Raw genomic sequence first — 16,887 nt, 5'->3', positions numbered from 1 at the left:
AGCATTAGATGAGAGGATCAAAGAAATGGTTCAGTTTTTCAAGACAAAATATAGTATGGGCTTGGCTAATATTTGTAGTGCTACTCTTCTATTCTCGGGTCTCTCTGACTGCTGTTCGCAGCTACTAGGTGAGTGCAGGTTGTCAGCCTCACACTCTTCTGCCTTTCCAGCTGAACAGTAGTCTTCATAGCTTCATAGCAAGTCATGCTTCATTTCTGCCCCTAAATTCAAACCTGTTCTGTTTGGCAATTGCCAGTGCTTGCCTTTTCCCAGAACATCTCCCTTTTTAAACTTCTTGGTCTGTACTACTTCTCTTTCTAGTATGCCTTTATCCATACTCTTCTTTCTTAATTCCACTTTTTTGCTCACGCATCCATTATTTGTAGCCATCCTTACATACAAGGTCATGCTCTTCCTACACAGAACCCCCGTGTTATCTTTTCCCAAAGAAACGTTGGGAATGCTGCTGTCAGCCCTGAGAGACGCCTTCTTTATGCAGGGCACTGCTCAAGTGCAGCCGGCATGGGGTGCTCAGTCTGCGCCTCGGGGTGCAATGCTACGTTTAGTTGTGTAGCAGAGAGCAAAGGGGTGCAGGGTCAGGCTCCGAGAACTCTAGACTGGTGTGTCTATGAAAACATACTTTTCCTTCCTTCCTATCCCAGTGATTGTTCATCTACTGGAAATGTGAGTGGCTAGTTCCTTCAGCACACAGTATTCTTAACTCTGGCAAGGTTTTAGGCTCTGTGACTTTGGTTTTGTCATCAGATTTTGAAACTTCGGTGTCCAAATAAATGAACTTTTTCTCACAATTCATTCCGCTCATCCCTACCAGAATGTTTTTGCATATGATATTTAGGAAGAGTATTAAACATAGTGAAATAGATTAAGAAATGAATGTAAAAGAATCAATTCTTTTGAACTGTGGTTGCATAATGGAAATCGACTGCTATGAATGAACCTATGTTCAGAAGTTATGAACAGCAGAGCTAATGCACTGCCATGAGTTCATCTTTATTATTGCATTACACCTGAATCAATTGATAAAGTAGCTTTTTTTTAAGGCTAGGAATGGCACTTAATTGAATAAAAGTCAATGTAATTATATTAGGAGAATCCAACAGTACTGCTGACAGCGGAAAAGGGACACTACTGAGCAGAGTGCCAGAACTGGTCCGCACATTTCTGCACATCGTTTGCCTGACAGATATTATGGGCTGATACATACTTTAACTCGATTACTGATTGCCACTGCTGTAAGTGAGAATTGAATAAGGGAGGCATCTCTTCTTATCAGCGCATCAGCAGGGTTTGCATCCTTGCGCTGGTCTTTCTCAGAATGGTCTCTGTCCATCTGGGGCTCAGTGGCCCCTCTTTAACGTGGTAATTTATTCTTATCTCTTCATTCAGTGAATGCTGAAGTTGTTTTCACTGTGTGCCTGGCTGCTGTTTTTCTCAGCAGCAAACCAAGGAAACAGTAAGCGCGAATGCATGGAAACAACAGTTAACAGTTATCCTGGCAAGTTTCTACGCTGCAGCCAATGCCCGTACCAGGGGAGCGGGGAGGGGAGAGGGGGGAGAAATGAGAAGTAAACAGATGAGCACTTGATGGGTAGTTCGCAGTCAGCGTTATGATGATAAGCAGAAATGTGCTTTTATGGTAGTGTAATAACACCGGTCAGTGTGGACAGGCCTTCACAGTAAGCGTTTCCTGTACTGCACTTAGCAACTGTACGTGGAGTTGTACACCATCTGAGACCAGGAAGGCAAGGGACTGCCAGGACTACTGTTTATCATTCATGTATGTGCACACTGCATGCATCTGTTCAGAACTCATTTGTGGATGATAATGGGGATGCTGTGAATATGCTTTGATTAATTTGCTTTATGTTTTTCATATTGTGTGGTTGAGTCAGTATCCATCAGGACAACAGCATAAGTGAGATTACAGCTGACAACAGTTTCGCAGTCAAGAAGTCTGTATTTTATTGGTTTCAGATATTATTTTCTTTTGTCTTTTTTTTTTTTTTAACCAGATATGTCTGGATTGGAATGTGAATTTGTTCTCTCTCTCTCTCCTCCCCCTCCCCGTTTCTTTCTCTTTTCTCCTCTCTTCTCTCTCTCTCTCTCTTTTGTGATCTCAATTTAGCAAAAGATTAGAAAGCTGATCTTATCACAAGGTAAGCTCAGCCTTCCTAAGTGCAGTGTGGGGATATGCATAATTACACTTCTGCGCCTCAAAAAAGCAATGGTGTTATACTTGCTTGTGTGAAAAGAGTATTTCCCATGTGGGAGAAGAACCAGAAATACTCTCCACTTTTTTCCGCCCTTGCCCATACCTCTCAACTGTCTCTCATTAGGAGACAAATATTCCATTCTAGACCCCCCCCCGCTACTGCAATAATTGCATCCCAAGCAGACATGATTCAATTAAACTGCAGTTCAGTATCAGTTTTTTGTCAGAGAACAGTTACCTGCATTTGCAGGTGAGTGGGATGGATTGCTTCTATTGCTGTTTTCTTTCTTTATTCCCATAAGTTATGTGCAACAGATAGATGAATCGCAAAGTAAGTGATAGAAAATTACAGAAATTGACTCCACATCAATTTAATCTTCCTACGTTTGCATTTTCCTTATTTATCTGCATTGTATTGCTGTACCATGTTTGGGACTTCGCTGGTTGAGAGGTATGTTTCAAAGGGTTTCTTAAAACAAAAGTTTCCGATAAGGAAATATTGCTAATAGCTATTGTTCTCCTTCTCCCTTTTTTGTTACTGCAGGACCTGAATGTCTGTAAAATATTTGATTATTGTTATGTCTTCCCATGACAATTTTATACCTAGTGCTTTTTTGCAAATTAAAGTATTCCTATGTTAAAACTCTCTCTTTCTCTCTCCCTCCCTGCCCCCCCCACCCCCACCCCCACCCCCCTTCTTTCTTTTCCCTCCTACATTTGGGCTCTGATCTGCAATTTATAATGGGCAGACAGACTGGTGAGTCTGCATGTTGTAAATTGCGGGTTTGGGTCCTTAGCTTGCAGAGAATGTTACGCAGTAGAACTTCGCTAATTCTTTTTTTACTGACTTGAAAATCCAGTCACCCTCCAAAGAAACTTAATAAATATTTGCCGTTTCCTCAGCAATGGTGCACATTCTGAATACTGAACCCTAAAGTTTTCTAATACTGAAAACTTTATACTGATTTCTCATTATTAAGCACTTTGACAAAACGAGCATGTTCTGTGGTCAGAGGTCTTTGATGTCCGTCATGTTTGTTGGTTGCATTGTTAATTCAGAAAATGCAGTTTTTCAAGAGGGTTTCCTGACACTACTGCAAATCAGTGAGGTTCTACTGCAATGGATGAATAAAGGCAATGTCAAAAGTGGAGAGTAGAATGCAGTATTTAAAATAATAGGCTGTTTTACACAGTTACTAACCCAAAGGCTTACATTGTTTGCAAATGTAGAGCTTTATTTGTTGAGAACAAAGGCCCAGATCCTGTAAAACACTTGAGAGTATTTTAACTTGAGGCTCTTGGGATCTGGTCCAAAGACCACTGACGTCAATGACAGCTTTTCCAGTGTCTCTTGAGCACCCACATTGACTTCAGCACATACCTAAACCAAAGCCCATGCTTAAGTGTTTTGATTGATTTGGGGCAAAATTCTCACTGCTATTAGCAGGGATTTTTTTACTGGAAATTACACTCCTTGGGTCAGTCAGCACTGCCTCAGACACAGTACTGGGAAGAGTAGAGGGAGGAGTGGCAGTGCCCTCCCAAAAGGATGGAACCAGTGGCTTTGGCTAAGATTTTCACAAACTTCTATGTAGATTTCAGAGACTTGTTCTCGTAAACTCTTCAAGTCTTCTCCATCTTGGTTTGGCCCGATTCTGAATTCCTTTATACCACAATTAAATTACCAGAATCAGGACCTCTGACTATGTATCATTCAGTTACCTTTATTTTTTTCTCCTATATTTCACTTACACAGTTATGTGAGTACATATATATATATATATTTATATGTATGTATGTATAAATATGTAAGGATATGGATCTAGAGATAGACAAAGATACAAACACACATATATTCCATATATTAATAATACTTTCTCTTGAAGCAAGGCTTTTAGGAAGGTCAGCAGGGATTCAGGAACCAAGAAGAACATTTTGCATTTTCTGCTAGTGCAATTTATTATTTTGTAAATATCAAATAAAAGGGCTGTAGCTGCTGCTGGGGACTAATGTTGAGGGGCAGTAGCTGAAAAGAAAAACAATACGGGGAGTTAATTTGCTTGTTTTGGTTTTATGTTGTAATTTGTTCACTTGTAGCAAGATCTAATTTTCCACGAAACATGGATAGGGGATATTTTTATGATAAATTATAAATAAATCAGAATTTGGATTTGGTGCTTGATGACTGTATGTTTAACCAAAAATACTGTACATTTTTCCTTTTCTTCCTTCCCTCTTCCTTTCCCAGACACAGTGCTAACATAAACCTGCACCGTAAACTGTTGACCAAAGAACTGGATGACATGGGCCTGGACACCTCACAGCCTTCTCTTAGTAAGGACCTCCGCGATGAATTTTTAGTGAAGATATATGGTGCTCAGCATCAGATGGGGCTCGACATAAGGGAAGACACCTCCTCACCTGCTGGTACTGAGGATTCCCATATGAATGGGTACGGCAGGGGCATGTCGGAAGACTATATGGTTCTAGACCTGAGCACCACCTCCAGCATCCAGTCCAGCAGCAGTATCCATTCCTCAAGAGAATCTGACGCAGGAAGCGATGAGGGCATTCTCCTGGACGACGTCGATGGGGCAAGTGACAGTGGGGAATCTGCCCACAAAGCAGATGCCCCTGCCTTAGCTGTAGGTATGGGCACTGATGTCCCTGGATCCCTCATGTTCAACAGTGTTTCAGTGAGCAATGGTGGGATAATGTGTAACATTTGCCACAAAATGTACAGCAACAAGGGAACCCTCAGAGTGCACTATAAAACGGTGCACTTGCGAGAGATGCACAAGTGCAAAGTCCCTGGGTGCAACATGATGTTCTCCTCTGTCCGTAGCCGAAACCGGCACAGTCAGAACCCCAATCTGCATAAAAACATTCCCTTCACTTCAGTAGATTAGTTCAAGGATGGACACAGCATAATTCCAGCTCTCAGAGAGGGCCCACCACATCTGAACTGCCATATACAGTCTCCCTTTATATATATATATATATATATATAAAAATATACATATATATATAATCTTTCTCTTTTCTTTTTTAACAAAAGAAAGAAACACCAGGTGCTTTTTCCCCTTTGTTGGTTGTTGCTTTTTTTTTTTTCCTTTTTTTTGGGATAGAAACAAAAAGGTGGGATGTTTAATTTGGGGTGAGAAACCCTTCATGAAAAAAGCAAACAAAAACAAAAACCCACAGGAAACTTGCAGTTGTCCCTAGTTCTGTTAGAATCTTCTTGGTCATCTCCAAAGAGACAATTTGTTCTACCCATGACTTTTGCCTGAAAAAAAGAACAAAAAACAACAACAAAAAAATTGCAAACAAACAAAAAGAGAAAAAAAAACAATCTACTTAGTTGTCTTTGTGTCTTCTAAGCATTGGGGATAACGTTCTACTAAGCATGGCTGTTACACTTGTATATATATATTGAGCCTTGACAGGCCTATGATGTAAAACAATTGTATTGATGGTGGTTTAACTCTTATTTTTTTGCTTAATTTTTACAGTTACATTCAGCTGTTAGATAAGCAGGAAAAATAGTTTGCTGGCTAGTTCTACTCATTTATGTTAGCTTTAATGCACATTTTTAAAAGAACCACGGTCTTGTTTTAACTACCTGCTAGATATAAGTAATACAGAGGTGCTGGCATGCTTTACAGTACCTGATCTGATACAGTTTTTTTGTCTTGTACTATTACATAAATCCAGTCATGCACTTTTTCGTACACTACAAGGGGATGTGTAATAATATCCATGCTTTTTTTTCTTAAACTATTGCCATATTTTCAGTAAGTGTCTTTAAAAAAATACACTTAGATAAAAGTGGTCTGGTCAGTATGAGGGCATGAATGCCAAACAAAGAGTATTAGTGTTTAGTGTTAATACAAAAGTGCCAACTTTGCACACGTTTTGAAAAAAGAAAATGTAGTTATTCACCATAACCACAGTAGTAGTTTTTGGACTACAGAAAAAAATACTGGGGAGGGAAAAGGGGTAAAGTGAAATACAGAATTCTTGGTGCTTTTTTTAAGTGCCAGTTATTACTAGAAACAATAGTGCATCCTTATTCCTTAGATATTACATTACAGAAAAGAAAAAAAACCAGAATTGTGTCATGTGAATCAGTGGAAACTTTTTTTTGTCAAACATGCATAATATTTGGGGATATAAATGCTGATACTACTTGTCACAGAACAAAGATGAATATAATTTTGTGTGCTTCTTACTATGGCCTGGATTTTTTGTGGTGTTTTAAAAAAAAAAAAAGGAACAGGGAAATAATGTTAACTATGTTGTTCTGTAAAGTTGTCTTTTTTGCAATGGAAAGTGCTGTAGTATGATTAAGGCATGTTTTATAGAAGCAATCAAAAGAAATTAATGGCAGAAGCACTTAGAAGCTCTGAAAACATATGCTGGACTTTTTATTGGGTAACTTTCCCTTTGGATAAAATTAGAGGCCAGAAAAAAAGGATCTCTAGTTGTGTTAATGTTTTGTGTTTCACCCACATGGTTTGTCAGAAAATAACGAAGTCCAAGAAAGACAGCGAGCAAGAGAGCGAGCATGAACAGGAGAGGGAGGAGGAGCAAGCAGTTGAGAAAGGCAGAGAGAAAGAGAGGCTGTCCTCTGAATCTTATTTTTGCTTCCGGTGTTTACACATGTTGCTTGAGCTGGTAAACCACACTGGCAGCCTGAGTTACCACAACATACTGACTGAGTGATGGTATTTACTTAAGTTCAGTCTACAGCCAAAACCATTAGGGTGTGTGTTGTAGACTCTTTTCTTTACACAACCAATAACAATAACAAAAGCAAAAACAAACAGACAAACAAATGAAAACCCAAGGGATATTTCAGCGTACAATAAAATGTTCCTTCAGTGAGAATGTGTTCCTTTTCTGTATTTACTGACCCAGAACATTATTCTTCTTAGCCAAGAGTCAGAAATGCTCCATTGTTTCAGCTTGTAGTTGTTTTGATTTGCTGTGCATTTTGATTATTCTTACCTTTATGTCCACTTCAGTACTTAATTCCTGTTACATTTTCTAGAGGAAACTCTTAGTATGGATTTCCTCTCTTTGAGTACTCTTTATGCATTTCAGTATTCTTGTTTCCAAACATAGGAATCAATAGCTAATAAATCAGTATTTCCAGTTGTAGAAAATAAAAGAAAAATCTTTCTAAATGAATTCTCACTATGTTCCTATGGATTACAAGCCTCTGATCATTTTTTGATTCTGTACACTGATGAAGCCCTGAAAACATTGGTGGATCCCGCAGAAACTGTAAGGAAAATTTTCCTTTTGGTTTAACAAAAAAAAAACCAAAACACTTTATAGCAAAAAGCTAAGCAGTTTCACTGACTTTTTTTCTTTCATCTTTTTTATTTTTCCTCAAAGTCTCAACCACTTTGCCTTGTTAAGTGGAGTGGCGAGATCTGCTTCACTTTGTTTTATGTTGTGCAAGCTCAGTGTGTTTGTGAGAAAGGGAAATTAGAACAGTAAAGGTGCATTCTTCTAAAACACATGGACCTTTGTAGTGTTATCTGTACTGCACTCCTGTCCCTCCTCCCAAGCTATTAGGAAAAAGCAAGATGGAAAGTCTAAAAAATAAAACAGCATAAATTGAATGATATCTACAGAAAGAAAACCCCAATGTTTTGTAGTATGTACAGTATAAATAAATATAATTTTTAATGAAAAACACATTTGAGGTATATAAATAATTCCTCGCTGAATGAATCACTGTTCTGCATTCTCATTTCACTCTGTTTCTGTTAGAGGTCAAATGGTTTTGGTAAACTTGTTCGGAAACTTAAACATCATCACAAGATAAATTCTGCAGATGAATTACATAGAAACCCCCCCCTGTTTATTACAAAAAATAAAACAGGACATTCTAAAAAATAAAGAAGCATGGACGAGCCTCCAAAAACTGTTAGAAGCTCTGCAATCCTACTTTTATGGCATCCTAAACTTCATTCAGATTTTGCTTAAGTCATGTCGGAGATAGCATCTCCGTCTTGTGGACAGAATATTACTCACTGTTATTTCTAGGCGAATCGAGGGGTTTCTTCAGTGCTAGTCATTCTAATGTCAGAACAGTCTCTTTTTTTTTAGAAGGGCACATACACTTACATTGAATGGAATGGCATTTCCCTCCTTCCTACTTACCATGCATCTCTATGAGAATCTGTATTTATCAGAATTGTTCCTGTGGTGGAATTTGTACCATCTGAAGTTATCTGAAAAATCAGTAAAACGGCTGTGTGGTAGAAGTTTGTTTTTTCTGTCAGAAAGTAGCATTTCTGGGTGATCTCAGCAGCAACCCAGACTGCAATAAGCGTAACGACTGAACATCTCATGTGTCCAGCACAGGGCATGGCTGTACTGGTGTGATGACAAGATAGATGTTGTGCAGTTGCTTATGCCATGACAAACTTGAGGCTATCCCTTCAGTTTCCAAACCTGGCAGTCTAAACCTTTTTACAAGAATTAGACCAACTTCAAGGAAGAGACTCTTCATTTTACAAGGAGTTTGTTCCTTCTTGTTTGGTTCTTACAATTATCGTGGTCACTCTTTCCATATTGTTTCACTGTTTCATTTATTCAAGGTAGCTGTATTTTTCTGTAAATATGAAAAAGGCTTTGTTTACTTCTAGGAAATAACTTCATACTGAACTTCGTTTAGAAACAAAACTACTTGTCTGGAGGTTGTTAAGCATTTGTCTTGGGGGGTGTGTCAGGAAAGCATGAGATACTGGTTAATCACTAGGTATCTTTTGAAAACCTGTATGAAACAATTTGGAAGGAAAACAGCACAAGAATGGGAAGCAGGAACTGAGTTTTAATACCACTGGTGGCCCCTTCTCAGTGTTTGGTCTTGGACAGATCACATCACTTACCCATTTGTGTTTCAATCTGTTAAAGTATGGCTAATATTAATACTACCTTCCCCATAAGGGTGCTGCTGTGAGGGGTAATTAGCTGGTATTAGTAAAGAGCTAATTTAAGTAATAAATATTTTTGCACAGCTTACAATATTTAGTCAATTTTTCTGAGCTGTATCTCAACCAGGTACATTTTGTTATGGTTGAGATTTTATCTTTGCCTCTTAAACTGCAGCTGGTTCCGTGGTGACACGGTAGTTGTGCACACGAAGTATAGGCACTCTGTCACTGAGTCACAACTCAGTTTGACAAAATGTGCAAGGTATAAATTTAAAAGCCTACCAGCACTTACACATTGCTCTCAAAGATCCCTCAAAGGCTTTTCATGACTGAGCTCATGAAATTTGTATGTTTCCTAGGGATCTGTAGATGCTTTACACAGCAGAAATTGTCACCATATTTTCAGTGAGTGAACTTCAGTGTATTTCCTTCCTTCCTTCCTTCCTTCCTTCCTTCCTGCCTTCCTGCCTTCCTGCCTTCCTGCCTTCCTGCCTTCCTGCCTTCCTGCGTCCCTTCCCTCTTTCACTTCCTTCCATTGTGGAAACGAAAGTGTACTTTCTCTGCGTGTTCCAGAAGTCTGTAAGTTTTCCATCACCTACGCATTCCCCATTCCGTCCCCAAAAAAGGAACTGTTTAGGAAAAAGAGTAGAGTCAGGTTCTAAACTGTAAAGTAGCTGCCAGGGGAGGTCAGCACCTCTGTTGATGTGGTCCAGTACAGCTAACAGGAAGTGGAGCTGCACTTGATCCACTTGAGTTTTCCTGGAGTTCTAGTCTTCTCAATTAACACAGTTAAGTATCTAGCACAGCTAATTGTATGGGGTAGGAATGTGCCTAAGCAACAAGACAAAGAGCTGTGTGGGTAACTGGAAAGCTCAGAAACATGATGATTCAAGGTCTGATCTGTTCCAAAGATAGGAACCGTTTACAAGACCAGAGATTTAGTTCCAAATTTTTCTCCTTCAATGTGTACAATATTTTAAAATCGAAGTGCTTGGTTTGGACCCATTTTTCACAGGGTCATCAGGGATGTCAGCTTCCATCTGAAAACAGGACATCTTTTCAGAAATGTATTTGTACTCAAATTCTGCAGGACATTTTCACAGCATCATTGGTGGCAGGCAGAGGAATAAAGGAGGGAAAGTGTTTGATCTAGGAGTGCGCACATGCTCCTCTAAATTTTTTGTGCCAGTTATGCGAGCAGAACTATTACTCCTTCTTCTGTCCCCAGACTAGTTTTGTCAGTTTCCTCTTTGGGTTGTGTTAACGGAATTAACTCTTTTTTATTTCAAAAGAGAAGCAAAGGTGTCTAAGGGCAAGGAGGCAGCAGGAGTTCTCTGTGGGGAAAAGGTGAGTGGCAGACACATGATGGCAGCTGGTATATGTCAGTTCCTTCTTTTTTTTTTTCTTATGTCACTACTTTGCTGCTATAGTAACTCAACAAAACAGTGACTGTAGTGCTACTTTGCTAGATAAGCATCAGCATATCCTGCTGTCACCACATGATGAGTTGGGCTTTTTTCTCCCTCCTGTAGGGACATAAAAGGAACTCTTTTCCATACCCGTTTTTACTTTATGAACAGAGCAACATCATATGATGGACTGAACCTTTCACCCACATGTTTGCCCAAGTACATGTCTGTTCCAGTCCCATGGTTTCTGTCTCTTCTTGCCAAGCAGCAGTATCACTGCCTTTAAAATGGCCTGTAAGAGAGTGAAGCAGCAAGTTTTTTACATAAGTAATATTATCTTGAGTTTGTAGTTAACCAGTCTTATGTGGCTTATTTTCTCTGGTCAAGTCATGATACTGAATGACAGCTTTGATTTTTTGATCAAGATATTGATCGTGTATATCCCAATACTGTTGCTTTTATGTTTGGCACTGGCACTGAAAGGAAAATGGTTCTGGACCACCAAAGGGTTAAAAAATGGACATGTTTTTGACAAGTCCTCTGACTTTTGCCAGTATTATTGTTCATTATGATGACACTGTATTTTTTTTAAACAGCAGTTGTAGTTGTCATAAAACTATTTTCCCATTCCTCTCCTTTAAAGTGTGATGTTGTAAATTCATGTGACCTTTCCTGCAAAGAATAAATATTTCTTTTTTTATATAAGATCTCAAGACAAGGCTTGGTTTGTAACAAATAGTGGCCCATTACAAAGCAGGAAAAAAACCTGAGCTGAGCAGAAAGAAGCTTCAGTTCAATTTCACCTCATATCTTTCTAATAACTTACTTGTCACTTTATTACCTTCCAGTAATGTGAATGCTGCTGACAAGACTGTCACACTAACAGCAGGCAACACCCTCTCTTCCTTAGCCCCAGCTCTCCTGGCTACTTATTGCGCTGGCCCTGAAGGGACGCAAACTAATAGTGTGCTTTCAAGTTCAGCACTTGGCCATCAAATATAAAAGGATGCGTAATTGCCTGTTTATCCCCTGTGAAGGGGAACTGAGTATAAGAACCAGGCTTTCCCTCCCTCTTCCTTGACACACACACACGCGTGCACACACACATCTGCGGTGAGTGAAGGGAAGTCCCACCTGGAGCACTTCGATTTGTCTTCGGGAAGCCCAAGGCTGCCACTGGCTGCTCTATCAAGCTATCAGGCAGACAGTAACAAGATGGCTTCTTAACAAAAGGTCAGCTGAGAAATACTGTCTGTGACGGCACTTTTGCCTGCTTATGTAGCAACTAATTGCTTTGTGTTGGCATAAGCCATACTGTGCCTGCCAGAAACGGCCGTGCGAATTTGCTGCGAGGCTTGCTGCATAGGTTTGGTGGCAAACAGGGTACGCAGTCTTGTCTTTTCCGGTTGAGCCCATCCCTCGGCAAATGTCAGAGCAATGCCATCCTCTCGGGCTGCTGTGCTGAATGCCAGTTCCAGCTGTCCTTTCTGCCATGATGGGAACGTCTCCGGCTGCGGTCAGCATGAACTTCTGTGAACTGTTAGGGAAACGTATCCGAGACACAATCTATTGCCCTCGTACAAGGAGGCATTTTCTTCTGATTTATCCCCTCATTTACCAGAACACTGCCAAAAGTACAGGCTCCAGAAGCGCCTCACAGACGAGGCCGTCAGAAAAGAGAGAGTCTGAGAGCACACTAGCTTGGGAGCACGTGCTATGTTTTGAGAAATTCTAAGTGCATGAAGGCCAGCACAGCTGGCTTCAGCCGCTCCTCTTCCCTTCCGTTGTACGCTGGCTGACTGATGAAAAGCAGTTGAAAATTCAGGTGGGCAGAGGAGCCGCTGAAGCGCGCTTTCCTTGCAGGGTCAGCAGCATTCCCCTGCCGAGACCGCAACGCCAGCTCCCATGGGTGCCCGTGAAAGCTGGGCACCGTGGGTTGAACGGTGCTGGTGGCCAGTGCCGCACCGAGAAAGACAAAGATGGGTTTCAGGCAAAGCCCAAGACTGGGAGACCGAAACACAGCCGGTTTGGGCTTCATTGTTTTTAGTGTCCTTGGACTGACTGATGGCATTAGTGGGCTGCAGCTCCTCGTCGCTGGTTCCGGATGCTAATACTGTCTCCAGCACTACATAGTAGCTTGGTGTTTGCTGCAACAGAGGTGATGTTAACCGCCATAAATGTGCTGAGGCCTTTTACCAGTCAAAGGTCATTGATCTTTTCCTACCTTTTCCTCCCAAGTGCACCAGAAGCTGTGAGGGTGAGACCAGCAGACCATTTCCTGAGGCCTGCTTGTGTCAGAGGTGTGAAGGCTGAGCCCAGATTCGGCTCCCCAGTCAACCCCACATGCACATGGCACTGATGGAGGTGGGAGCAGTCAGATTAGCTGACCTGCCATGATGAGATGGGCAGGCCCAACAGCCTTTCTTTCTGTACCGTTTCTGAGGCTGTTTGTGGAAACCGAGGACTTTCTAATTTTACAAAAAAAACCAAACATTTGGGTTCTTTGTGTGTGAGAGAGAGCTCGTGTGTGTGTGTGTGTGAGAGAGAGAGAGAAACAGACACAGTGTTAGAACAAAGAGCCTTAAAATGAAGGTTGGAAATGGGCAAAATTGTATCATTTTCATCACACTCGCCTATATATATTTCCTCTTACGAGCTTAAGAGCACAAGAAGCATGAGTGAGCAAATGCATAATGTGTAGAGAGGTTTATTCAGATGTTCCACAGATCCGTACACTGCTCCCTTCAAACCTTTGGAGAGAAATATTTTAGAAAAATGGAGAAAAGCATCCAGGGCAATTATATTTCTAGCGAAGAAAGAGAGAACGGGACTAGCTAAGTGATGCATAAAGATTTTATAAGGCATCCGTTGTCAAACAAAAGGTTGAGAATGATCAGAAGATAATGCACAGTTAGGATGGCAAATTCATCAATAGTTAATCACAACCTGTCCACTTCTGTTACGAAATGCAAGAGGCTGTGAACAGCAGCGCTGGGGGACCGGTGGCACTCGTGCTCGCGCGTGTCTGTGCCTGAGTGGGGGAGCGTTGCGCAATCACCGCGTCCAGCTCAAGACTTTGACACGCGGTCCGCGCCCCCGTGTCCCCCCCGCCTCCTGCGTTGATGGGGCAAAATATGTCCCCCCCATCACCGCTGTGAACCGGTATGGTAGCCGTGCAAATTGTGATTCTAGGGATGTTCTTCTTAGTTACCTGATGACCTACGGAGTAAATAGGGTCACTTAAGCTATACAAACTAAGGCTGATTTCTTCATTGTTTTTCAACCATACTTTAACATTTCGAATTTTTAATTTTTTTTAAACAAACCCTTGTACAATCCTCAGTTGTTTTAATTTTGCCATTTTCTTCACCTGTCCCCACCCCTTCTCCTCTCATTACAAGAGAATCTCTCATTAAAATTCTCTCAGAAAAGTAACACATCCTCCTGACGTTCTCCATTGCAGAAAGTTTTATGCATTCCATCTGTGAAAATGGTCACCGTTTGTAAAGTGACAAGATGAATAAAATGGCCACTGTTGTGTGTGTGTCTCATTTAGCTATTTATAAATATGAAATTCAGCATGCTGCTTTTTCTTGTGCAAACTTTGGTTCCCATGTCATATGGGGCTCCTTCCCCATAACGTGGCTCTTTCTTAAATGGGCAGCACTTGTGTTCTCAGTTCATGCCTCCTGCCTCTCCTCCAGTCTATAGAAAAAGCAATCCGTGTTCCGGTGCAATGTATGTGCAACAGGTGTGCAAATAAGCTGATCTGAACCCTGAACACAGTCAAAATTTACCCTGGCTGAAGCTCCACAAGCTTTGACTTACCGCAAGCAGGTCACGGCAACCTGTTTGTGCCTGCGAATATCTCATTGTAGGGGCTTATGCCTGTGGCCAACAGGGTTTGGAGTTTCCTTCTGTTACTGAAGGCTCTTGCTCACTGGCACTGCCGTTGTTTTAACAGCTTTGACTGAGAAGGTCACTTGGGCTGAGCAACATGGCCATTTCCTTACGTAGCCGTCTGCTGTGTTTCAGTTCTCCTGAACTGGAAAGATGGGAACCTGACTGGGGGTTCACGTGGAGATGTAAGCTGAGATAATTGGATTTGAACCTTCATGTATTTGGGGGTCTACAGGGGCCTGGCAGTGGGTTCAGTCACAGAGGCAAAAGGCCTGGGAAGCCGTTTCTCGGTGGGCACGGGAGGGCTCTCGCAGCCCGGCTGCAGACCCCCGGTGCTGCGCAGCGATGTGCCGGCCGCAGCGAGGGGGCTGCTGTGTGGAGGACGGCGAGCTTGCTGCTGGCCCGCGGCGCTAGGCTTGTTCCAGTGGACTTTGTCAAGACGTGCTCCTGGGGTACCCCCCGCCAGGCATGGGAAAGTGTGGAGTCGGGGCCTGACGGACTTTTTTTACAAAGGTCCTTCTGCGTTTGGAATAGCTGAGGCTTTCTAGTTTCACTGTTCTCCATGTGAGCAAAACGTGAATCCTCTGCTGTCCTGCCTGCAGAACCAAAGCATGCACTATGGAATATAGCTGTACAAGGGGATATGAAAAACTGCATCATGTTGATCTAATAATCGTGACATTGGTAGCTTCATAAATACTGTATGTACTCTAAACAAGTTTTTTCCATTAGTAGTCTGAGGGAATTAAAAGTCCTGTTTTTAATTTGACATTTCTTTTCTTGTATTTTCTGTACTGTAACTGTCCTACAGTATGTCTTTTGCATAAAATGCATAAGGTTTTGGGGATATAAATGGAGTTTTACTCATACTTTGTCCAAATACCTCTTGTAATTTGTATCAAAATTCTTGTACAATTTTTATATTAAAGATTTATCAGTCACTGACCTTTCTTTCTCTTTGTCTTTCACTTCATTTTTTACTGATTCAAACAATACACCTTTCCATGGAAAGACATATCGGTCATGGAAAGATGCTCACCAGCAAAGCTTTTGTGCAAGCTTTATAGTTTGAGCAAACTACAAGGCATCTTGTAGTTTGACAGCCACATACTACATTTAAGAGATTTGCATATTTGCCGGTAACTGAATAAGTAAAAGTTTGGGGGGGAGGGGAAGTATAATTTTTTTCCCCTGGCTTGTAAGCATTTTCTCAGAAAAGCCATCATTAGTTTGGCATCCAGAGTCATACTGTCTCACTAAGTTAGTCATCATTAGTGAGTAAGTTGTACTTACACTAACACTACTTAGTTAGTAAGTGTCTACAAAAACCTTTTAGATGGACAGTGCTCCCACTTAGGTATGTCTGACAGATGAAGAAATTGAAGTGAAAGGTCTTGCCAAACCCTAACTTCATGTTGTAGCACAGGTCAGTCCCCCTTTTGCTTTACAGAGCAGAGTTACACAGCTCATTAATCTCAATGTTTAAGTAAGAACTTCCTCGTGCTTTGAAATGGTGGTGACATTGACCAAATGTGTCTCCCCACCAACCTTTGCCTGGTAATCTAGGACTAGCTCTTGAATTCCCGTGATTAGCTTTATGCGCCATGCTGACATGAACAGGGTGTGGTGTGGGGAGACGTTCTGAAGTTCCATTTGCAGGGCAGAATACTTTCTTTTGTTAAGAAATCTTGGGTTTTTTCTAAGCCACAGCTGTAGCAGCTGGCACAATGTGAGCTAGGTTCTTCTGAGTAAATGTTTTTGGTTCAGCCTGAGCTCTTGTGGTGCTAGTCATTTTCTACATACTGCACTTATCAATAAAGAAAACAAATGGATGAAGAGATGTCTCACAATAGGATATTTTTGTGCATGGCACTCTGCTCAAGGGGACAAAAAGGCCACGTTACAAGCATGTCTGAGCCAATGTGCAGGAATGTGGTTAGTATGAATTCTACAACAGAAGAGCAAAAGACGACTTGGCTTGTTAAGTGCTGCAAGGTGCTGAGCACTGGGGCTGTGATGCCTCAAAACACATGGGTATGTGCTGAACTTTAAGCACATGTACAGTCCTGTTTAGCTCAATGGGGATGGATATCTGCTTGCAAACGAGCCCTTCTCTAACAGGTTAGCTGAACTGGAAACAGCCCGCTCAGTCTTTGGCAAGAGTCAGTAAGCCTTTTTGGTTACCTCATGTTTCTTTATCAGCAAAGTGGAGGCAACGGGACTTGCTAGCTGAATGTGGGGGTGGAGGTGGGGAAAGAAAGGAATGTGAAGGCCAATTAACTGGCATTTGCTAAACACTGTGAACTGTAAGTCTGAGGAAAGTGGTTGGTTAGTTGGTTGGTTGGTGGGTAATACATACTGTCTGATGGGTTTAGTACTTTCCTAAGCTGTC

General features: G+C 41.4%; 1 protein-coding gene across 1 annotated transcript in view; it reads left to right on the top strand.

Moving 5' to 3' along the window:
- The window catches only part of BNC2 (basonuclin zinc finger protein 2), a gene marked incomplete at its 5' end in the record, with an annotated part of 234,756 nt that extends 229,573 nt beyond the window's left edge, over positions 1-5,183 (top strand). Inside the window, 1 exon segment of the mRNA XM_082012945.1 lies at positions 4,482-5,183. Within this exon segment, the coding sequence (XP_081869071.1) occupies positions 4,482-5,142 (661 nt within the window). The 3' untranslated portion in view covers positions 5,143-5,183.
- Positions 5,184-16,887: the final 11,704 nt, after the last annotated feature.

This window comes from Phaethon aethereus (assembly GCF_964289735.1).
Source record: "Phaethon aethereus genome assembly, chromosome: Z".
NCBI classification, from domain to species: Eukaryota; Metazoa; Chordata; class Aves; order Phaethontiformes; family Phaethontidae; genus Phaethon; species Phaethon aethereus.
This window is presented reverse-complemented; position numbering and strand designations above follow the sequence as displayed.